Raw genomic sequence first — 9983 nt, 5'->3', positions numbered from 1 at the left:
ACATGTACACATATCCTACCTGCATACACTTCCACCTACACCCCCCCCCGCCAAACACACATGTTCTGCCCACCCCCACACACATACCCCCCTGCACCTACAAACATACTGTGATGGAGCTGCAAAGCAGGGGAACCTCAAGGCCCATCAGCCCCCTCCCCACTGTATATCCCCTTCCTCCTGGCTAAGAAGGGATTATGATGGCGTGTTTGCTTTTCAATTAGTTATCTTGGGCCTGATTATGATTTCACTGACCCAGGTTCCACCCTGGAGTAAGTCCCCTTGCTTCAGTGGCATTACTTCTGTTTTACCCTCAAATTTGCCTAATGTTGGGTTATTAGCGAGAGCAATGTGCTGGAACACCAGCTAGCGTTTGGAGCAGGTTTTTAAATGCCTTACGTTTCCTAGTGTGTGGCTGATGAAAAAGACATGCCTACTGCAGCTGTGACTCAACCCAGTGCATAGGATGGTCTGGGGACATGGCTCAGCGTATTTAGGGGGGACTTTGGATGATCAAGTGGATAGTAAGTAGCTTTCTATAGGGATGGATGAAACTCAAAAGAATTGGCAAGTTGGATAAGCAGCCAAAAGGTCAGATCTCATTTCAAGCTCTTTGCCCTGGAAATGGGGCCAGTTAAAGTTAATAGGCTTTCTGGTCATGTGATGCATACAGCAGCCCAGTTAGTAATGCCCTGGGCCTCATTCTCCTCTCATGTCACTGCAATTCATGAGGAACGCCACCAAGATTGATGGAGAATCCGGCTCCCCTCTCCCCAGCCGCCTCCCCAGGGATGGTGAAGACAGCAGAATGGGAGCTTCTGGGCCACACCGAGGCACAACAACGTTGCTTCCCATACAGAGCCCAACAGTCTGTTTTCTGCTCTGAGGGGAAACACCTGCACGTCTCCAGCTAGAGACACTAGTCTAGTAGCAGGGGTGAGGGCTGGGAAAAGAAGTTACAGGCGCTGCCCTGCTACTCAACCACAAGCAACCTCCCCCTTCCCCCGAGCTGTGTGCAATAGGGGAAGGGCTCACGCTGAAGCTGTGAGATCCCAGGAATCAGGAGGAGCCAAAAAGAAGCTATGCTGAGCTAGAACATGCTTTGTTCACACATCAACCCCCATTTCTATAGTAGGTGACATGACCCCTGGGTATAGTTTGCACAAGGTACTTGGGAATCCACAGGGCTGAAAGGAGCTGTACACATGCAAGCTATTTATTCAATTACGATTATTGTAGGAGATTGAGAAATTCCCTTTTGCCAGTTCTTGTGACCTTAGCGCAAGAATTGTGATATTTGACGTTTAACTTAAAGCCCCAGCTCCTAGAGCCAAACGATTAGGGGAGACTCTCAGCATCCATTTTTTTTAAAGTAACCTTGCAGCCCTCATGGCTGTGAGAAAAGCTTGAAAACATGACCCAAATGCACCCTTAAGGCTCAGAAACCAAAAAGCAAATACCCCCCCCGACATATTTATTCTGGGTTTTTAAGCCAATAAACTCCTGATTTGGGAGGGCGGGGGCGTGACTCATGATTTTTGAAGATTTGGAGATGGCCGTACTGCCTCAGTGTTTGTCTCATTCTCCATTCCCTCTGTAGACACACCCAACCCGTAAAAGCCAAAGAGACGAGCTCAACAGCAGGCGTGAATATAGCAGCTGTTAACGTTTAACTTTATTTTTTTTTCTGATTGAAAAAGAAAAGTGAGAGAAAAGTTACAAAAGTACTAAAGAAAGGCAACGATATTGACAGGAACTCTCTGTTCTCCAGTTCCACCTCGTGGAATATCGTAAGAGATGGCAGCACACGGCAGCTCCTCGGGCCAATAAAAACACCTCACCTTGCTGGGCGATCAGGGTCTGATTCCAGCAGCACCGACTGAAGCCTTAGAGTTTGGGGCACCCAAACCTTGCCCAACTGAGGGCCACACTTGCAGTTTGAGGCCCACACCTAATATGCAGAAAAGGGAGCCAGGATATGGCTGCCCTCGTCTTTAATATGGAGGGGTGCGGCCTCAGGAGATGACAGCTCTCACCATGCAATGCTCCAGCTTGATCCGGCAGCAGTTAAAGATCATGTGCATCATCAGAAGAGGGTATAAACAGAAACTCCTCCTCCCCCTGCAAGGAGGAAGATCAACTAGGAGTGACATCTGTTTTGAAATGAGCACGCCCTGCCGGTAGCCACTAAAGCTTTCATTCCCAACAGACGCACCCAGAAAATAAATCAAGCCAATGCCCTTTATTTAATGCTGGTGAAAGGGGCTTTATCTGCAGTCCTGAAATCCTCTAGTCACAGCAAGGGCAGCATCAGGACACGAATACCACCACCCCACCTCTCCTGCCAACGTGCCCCAACTCGGACCTGCAAGGAAGGAAGGGGAGTTCAGTCTCCGTGGTCCAGCTGGCCTCTCTGCTGAGATTCCCAGCAAAGAGGCCAGTTAGTACTGGTTTGCCATGTGAGCTGTCCACGGAGAGTGGGACTGGGAGCCCACCAGCTCATTTTATATGGGGCACCAAAGAGCGCTCCACACAAGAGCGCGTGGAAATTTTTCAGAAACTCACAATTCCTCCACTGAGCTCCTCATGCTCCAGTTAAGGAGAGGAAGTTCCTGCAGCCCTGCAAAGGATGCAGAATAGGCCCCCTTGCACCTGCCCAAGGCTCAGAACGCTTACTCAGAGCGGGGGAGCATCCAGGGAACAGGAGCTTCTGCACCAGACAGGGACATAGGATCTGAGTGCACCGAATACGGAGCCTCCCCAGCTCAGCCAAGTGAAACAAGGGCAGCCCAACGTTAACTGCATCTTTCATGGCACAAACCACCCAGCTGTCCAGTGAGATCTCAAAACTGGTTCAAGTCTCACTAGTGACAAGGCCTTGTGACATGCCTGTGACATGCCTACCCTCTGGAAATTGCTGTGGTTTGACCACGAGAGCTCCCACCCGCCATACCCGTGTCAAAATTTACTCTGCTGGTGTGACCAGACTCAGCATCCACCACAGCACAGTTTACAAGGCACTGGCGGAATGAGGACTCAGCAGGCTTCCCAGAGAGCATGTTGGACTTTGCTGAACGTGGTGTGGTGTCCCCAGTCACAGGGAGATACCCGATGCCAAACCCCACAACACCTCTAGGTGCACACAGCCCCAGTGGAAAGGGGCCCCAAGGATGCCCCACCCCACTCGGTTTGTCACTCGAGCCCTGTAGCATGAGGAATGAAAGCGGAGGTCTGACTGTATCCATGGTCAGCTGAGTACAGACCTTCGATTTCCCACTGCAAAGCCCAGGAGAGGACACGGGCATTCCCTTAACGCCGGTGCTATCTGCCTGCCCATTTTAACCATCTTTAGATTGGATCAATGCCCCAACAGCACAATAATCAGGGTAGGCACCTGCAGGCTCTACATTCACACTCCCCCCCCCCCCCCCAATTCCCAGGGTCCCTCAACTGTAGCAGGGCTTCAAATGAGCATCATTTCAACAACCTTGCAGAAGGGCCCCATTCTCTTTGTAGGGCGCCCTAGGCAACCTCTGCCTCCAGCCTTGAGAACTCTTCAGTTTGGGGGAAGCGGCTGGCCCTCCAGCAAAGCATCTGGGGAGAAATCTATTCAGTTCTGGTGGGCATGCGGTAGCAACCTGCCCGGTCTCCACCGCTGCCCTCTACGCAGTGACTGCCTGCTAGCCCTGGAGGGCTAAATACACCTGGCATGTCCGTGTGGCTGACACCGTCTTCATGGCTCCACAGTAGCTTATGAAGCAGACTTGCTCATTTCACTCCCAATGATGTGAAACTGGGCACTGGTGCAAATCCACCTGTTTCTCCACTGCCACGGAGATTGCTATTGCAAAGATGTCCCTGTCCCCCCGGTCCCCTATCCCATCCCATCACTGCCAGGGGGATGGGTGGTACGACAATTCCTGAGGTTTCGGAGAAACTCCTTCAGTAGGCACATGACGGTTCTTCAACTGGAGCTATTGGGCTCAGGGGCTTCAAGGTGCTGAGGGAACGGAAGGCAAAGGTTGATGGGTCGTACACCAAGTGGGATGGTGGGCGGCTCCCGTTCACACTCTGTATGGAAAAAAGAAAAGGCAAAAGGAATTTGTCAGTGCTCATGCACGCTGCAAGCAGCGAACTGGTTAGTAGATACGTACACGACTGCCCTCTCCTGGATGCAATCGTATCTGCCCCAATGTGTGTCACAGGCCCTGCACCAACAGCTAATAGCAACAGCACAAATGGTAAAGTTATTTCCTCTTTTTTTTCTTCCCCAAACCATGTCACTAGACTGGAGGCACCTGGGTACCTGTGTGATTAATGGCCATGGCCATTAGGACCCATGGCCTCCGCCAGTAGTTCCGTGATGCAGCAGTGAGAAATAGGGGAAAGGATGTACAGGGTGCAACCAGAGTCAGGGGGGCCAGAACAGGTCAAGCAATCACAAAGCATTCCAGTTAGGGCCAAGTGAATTTGAATTTAGCTCAAGTGGGTGCTGGGTTAGGATGTGAACTTAAGAATCACTGCTCCCAGGCCTGTAAATTCCAAGCCACTCACGACACGCCAGATTATTATCACAAAATAAGCAGCTTCTGGTATTTCAGTCAATATCTGTTAGAGATGGCCCAGACCCAAAACCCTGGGCTCATATACCCTGAAACGCTGGGGATCTGGATCCAGGCTCTGCACCCTGGGCCCATCTCTATCATCTTCCTCTCAAGTCTGTCATCTCATCTTTCTCTATTCTGGCTTTAGCTTCTCTCTAGTACATCTCCTCTCTCTCTAATCTGTTTGATCTCTCTAATCTCTTCCTATTCTACCCCATTGATCCCCAATGTGTCTCTAAACTTTCCCTTCTCTAATCCACCCCACCTCTTGCTTTCTGTTGTCTGCCTCTCCAATTGATCCCATCGCTTATCAAATCTCTCTCTCTCTCTCTCTCTCTCTCCCCTTACCTAGAACCACATCACCCTTTCTCTGGGGAGATTTGACTCTAACAGGGATTACAGTTTGCCCGTGAACCTCTTGGATTTAGTCTCCCTCCCTCCCGAAGGAGTTACCCTATCTCAGTTCACTATAGGCAGGTTCCTGTGTATGCGTCTGATTTTCAGAAGCTCTGAGCATCAGCAGCTCCCAAGGAAAATCGGCTGGAGCAGCGTGTGCTCAGCATGTCTAAAAGTCATGCCTTCTCTGGATTTTACACCTGGCATGGAGATATCCAGCCTGCCATCCCTTCTGGGCCTAGGGTGACCAGAGAGCAAGCGTAAACCAGGGTGTGGGGGTAATAGGTGCCTATATAAGAAAAAGCCCCCAAAATCAGGACAGTCCCTATAAAATCAGGACATCTCATCACCCTATCTGGGCCAAACTGAGCCCCCTGCCTCAGACCAGCGTCACTGTCCAGGCTTCCTCCGAGGGAACAATTCCACATGGATGAACCAGGTTTAATAAAATAACAACCCACAAGGTTGCAAAGACAGCCCAGGGTGGAAAGCGGGTGGGTGGTGACCAATGGAGCTGATCTTATCTGCAGAGCTAGGAGAGACAGCCTGTTCCATGCAGTAGACAATGCAGTCCCAAAATAAACCACACTGCCTTCAAAGAATGTCCAGGAGTTGGCTGGAGCTCACTCAGGGCCCTACAGATTGCAGTCAGGGCCTCACAGCCTGGTTTGTACCATGGCCCCCACAGATTCCTCCCCCCAACCCCCAGCATGGCAAGCACAGGCACAAAGTAAAGGCCCTGCAGTGATGCTGTATTGCACCACAGGATGAAAACATTGCTCCCTGGGAGTCTCTTTGGAATGCAGGGCTGGGACCTGTGGATCAACCAGCTCCACCGCTGGCCAGGGGTGGGACAAGGGATAGAGGCAGAGATTCACCCACCTTTGGGAGGCACAATCTCACTGTTGTTTTCTGTTGGAGCTACATAAGCTATCCAGAAAGACCACGGATGCCACCCAACTCTGCTCCCTGTTCCACACTCCCACAGCTCCACTCCCACTTCCACACAGCTCCGGCTCTGCCCCCCAGCTCCCAGCTACACTCCCCAGCTCTGCTCTCCACTTCCACGCCTTCTTCAGCCTTCAACCGTCCCTCTGCCGCACCGCTCTCTGCACTGCCCTCCACACTCCTCCTTCCTCCACTCTCCCAGCTAGCTAATCTGGCTGCCCCCCTCTACTCTTATAGAGCGCCCGGTACCGAATTCTCACTGCCCCACTCCCCTTTCAGCCAAGCATCTTCTGCAGTAATAAAAATGCCTAGAAATCCTGCCCTCACACTGCAGGCCCGCAAGTCACCCCCACCCCCAGAGGCACACCCACTGAGGACACTTTAATCCCCTCGAACCCAGGCTACAGCACAGCACAGAGTGGTTTGCAAACCAGCCTTGCCTGTCTCCAGCCTATCTGGCATTCAGCCCTGTCCTTGCAAAGCGCAAAGGTCTTCTGCCCCTGAGGAGGTAACGACAAATCTACCCCTAGAGCATGACACCATCTCCCCTTGGCCAGGACTGGGTATCCATTAGCACCACCAGGGGGCAGCAGAGCATTCAGATGGAAATCCTGTGTAGCCCCACAGAGTTTATGTACTGGAATTGGGATACTGTCAACTTATGGTTAGCATTCCCTGGTCCTCTCCCTTCAGTCCCATCCTGCTTCCACTGAAGTCATTGGGAGTTTGGCTATGGCATCATTGAGAGCAGTGTGTGGCTGGGAGAGAGGGCAGCTGTGGGCTACACCTTAAGCCACCATGGGCTACATTTGTCCCTAAGACTGCCAGTTGGATGCACCAGGCTCCAGCCTCCCCGCAGTCTCTCCTCCGCATCCCCTAACAAGGACTCGCTATTTTCCTGAATGCTAGCGTTACTCACCCAGCCTGGGTGGACGGCCCTTTTGTCGAGGGAGCAGAGCTTTTAGAAACAATTAGCAGCTCTTTTGTCCCATGGTACAGAGACATGACCTCTGACACCTCAAGGTCATGTCTAACATGTGGCTGTCACCAGACCCAGGGGCCTCAACCTTTGATCCCCTCTTCCCACTCCCTGATGGATTTTAATTTGTGATCAGCAGGGGGACACAGCCTGTCCCTGCAGGCTTTCCGGCCAGCTGAGGTAGTCAATAGGGTCGTTACACCTTAGAGATGGAAAAAAATCTGTTAGATCATCCAGCCCCTGCAGCATTTACTCCAGGCTAGCGATGAGAGCAGGGATTGCTGTGGGATGCAAGGGGTGCAGGGGGGAGTCAGTGTTTCTAGGTTCTAGTCCCAGCTTTGCCACTAATCCGCTGCGTCCCCAAGTGACGGTATTTATTTTAAAAGGAGACCGGCACAAAAGCATGTGTGCGCCCTGCCTTGCACGCACGGCTGCCCCTCATCCCCAAATCGAGGTGGTCCGTCAGCATGGAAGATGCCAAGGTTGTGTCTGGCATCAGCTCGGCCCAAAGCTCCAGCCAACAAATCATGCCCTGCTACCTCCCCTGACACCTTGGCCGGCCCAACGAGAAACAAGAGAGGCAGATTTAAGAGCCTCTACTCAATAGACACCTGCTTTGGGGTTATATATGGTGCGTGCTCTGGCAGGGCTTGGAGCTGGAGGGTAACATAGCAACCCCTATTCAGAGATAAGGGGGCAGAATAAATCAGCAGATTTGTTCCTCTCCTGAGCAAAGAAGCTGCCTGTCAATACTAAGAGGGGACAGGAACAAAGAGCTGGCAGTGTCCTCCATTTTGAAATGCCAGCTACGACGAGGGGAGGGGTCTGAATGAGAGGATTTCTGGGAGGTAGCAAAGACCCAGGCAGCAAGAGAAAGATCTGGGGAGAGAGGGACCCAGAGGACCTAAGAAAAGCCACCCACAAAACTCATCACGTCTTGGGCAGAAAGGAGCTCTTTCGTCCTCCGGAATCCACATGTGAACGAAGCGGCCTTCACACTGCCCCCTGAGGAACCCAACATGAGGCACACGGCACAGAACAGAGCAGAGGTGGAGCAGAGAAAACTGCAAAAGACATAGTGGGAAAGGAGGAGTTCCCAGGAGGCTGGTCTGCTCCGAGTGCTGCTTCTAACGGATCCATTGCTGCCCTGCCTTCAACTCAGCCTGTTTGCTGTATCCAGCTGCTGTTTCCCATCCAACTCAGTTGTAAGGGATTTGGGGTGGGGACTGTCTGTTTACTATATCTATGTACAGCACCTTCTACAATGGGACCCCATCCCTGATTCTGGCTTCTTGGTCTGGGTCATAATGACATACTAAAAAAATAATAAATAATGTTACGTTTGTGTCACTCCTTTAAGACAAAGGCACTGTAGAGACTATACTGTAAGAATCACTGGAATGCAGCCACCTCTGAGGAGAAGTTGGTTCACAGTGCACAACAGCCCCACACAACAGCTGAGGACAGGAAGTTAATATTGTATCCAATTGAAACCACAGGGCTGACAGAATCATAGAATCGTAGGATTGGAAGGGACCTCGAGAAGTCATCTAGTCCAGTCTCCTGCACTCATAGCAGGACTAAGTATTATCTAGACCTAGGGTGACCAGATGAGGGGAAGAAAATATCGGGACACATGGTGGGGGGGAGGGTGCCCGCCGGCAGAGCAAAAAAAAACGAGTCCTGCAATATCGGGACAAAATGACCCAAAGATCAGTCGGGACGTCTGGTCACCCTATCTAGACCATCCCTGACAGGTGTTTGTCTAACCTGCTCTTAAAAATCCTGAACGATGGAGATTCCAGAACCTCTCTAGGCAATTTATTCCAGTGCTTAAACACCCTGACAGGGAGTTTTTCCTAATGCCCAACCTAAACCACCCTTGCTGCAATTTAAGCCCATTGCTTCGTGTCCTTTCCTCAGAGGTTAAGGAGAATAATTTTTCTCTCTCCTCCTTTTATGTACTTGAAAACTGTTATGTTCCCTCTCCGTTTTCTCTTCTACAGATTAAACAAACCCAGTTTTTTCAATCTTCCCTCATAGGTCATGTCTTCTAGACCTTTAATCATTTTTGCTGCTGTTCTCTGGACTTTCTCCAGTTTGTCCACATCTTTCCTGAAATGTGGCACCCAGAACTGGACACAATATTCCATCTGAGGTCTAATCAGCATGGAGTAGAGCAGAAGAATTACTTCTTGTGTCTTGCTTACAGCACTCCTGCTAGTACATCCCAGAATGTTTGCTTTTTTGCAACAGTGTTACACCGTTCGCTCATCTTTAGCTTGTGATACACTATGACCCCCAGATCCCTTTCTGCAGCACTCCTTCCTTCCTAGGCAATCAGTTCTCATTTTGTATGTATGGATGTACTCTAACTGAAACTTACTTAGGACACCTTTAGACTTGCAGAAACTGCCACTGGATCTTTTAAAATCTCAGGTGGTAAGGATCTGTTTGATGTCTGATCCAAAAGATGGCCTCTCCCGCAGGACAGCACCATGGATTCAGTAGTGGTTCAGAGGGAAGAGCACCCTTGACTGAATTGCTATTACCACTTCCTGCAGAGCTGGCGTTTTCTTTGGAGTTCAGCCTCCCATCCTTCTACTGACCAGACCTGACCCTGTGAGACCATTTGGGGGTGCAGCGTGTGGTCATCTCGCTCTAATACTCAGGATGAGGAAGCCCTACTGATCTCCTCCCAGAAAGGAGGACTGCCAGGTGGGAGAATAGAGTCACCCTCTGGTTCTGCCTAGTGCTTTCACCTAGTCGGAGGAGCTTTCCTACCAGCCCTGTCCTTCCCTCCGGCATCTAACTGTGCACTATGACGAAGGTGAGGTGAGATGACTCTTGCCGATAAAGGAGATCCAAGTCACTCCCATGTTGGCAGGTCTTTGCAGAGCTTGCCATAAACCTGCTTGGCAGGTGCTAAGGTGCAGCCACAGCCCGATTCTTGGGGCAGTTCCTTGGAAGGCAGCCCTTCCGTGTTCAATGCTCCAAGGCAATGCCTCCACTGTAATGGCATTCTGGGCAGCTGGGAGACTCATACAGGCCGCAGT

The 9983-nt window shown here is 51.0% G+C and overlaps 1 protein-coding gene across 2 annotated transcripts in view; it reads right to left on the bottom strand.

Moving 5' to 3' along the window:
• Nucleotides 1-1653: 1653 nt before the first annotated feature.
• Nucleotides 1654-9983, bottom strand: part of LOC117874551 — a 72566-nt gene continuing 64236 nt past the window's right edge. For both annotated transcript variants that reach the window (XM_034764786.1, XM_034764785.1), the window contains exon 5: nucleotides 1654-4071. In XM_034764786.1, coding sequence (XP_034620677.1) covers nucleotides 3943-4071 — 129 coding nt within the window. In that variant the 3' untranslated portion in view covers nucleotides 1654-3942. The remainder of the gene's footprint in view (nucleotides 4072-9983) is intronic.

This window comes from Trachemys scripta, chromosome 3, assembly GCF_013100865.1.
Source record: "Trachemys scripta elegans isolate TJP31775 chromosome 3, CAS_Tse_1.0, whole genome shotgun sequence".
Lineage (NCBI taxonomy): Eukaryota > Metazoa > Chordata > Testudines > Emydidae > Trachemys > Trachemys scripta.
This window is presented reverse-complemented; position numbering and strand designations above follow the sequence as displayed.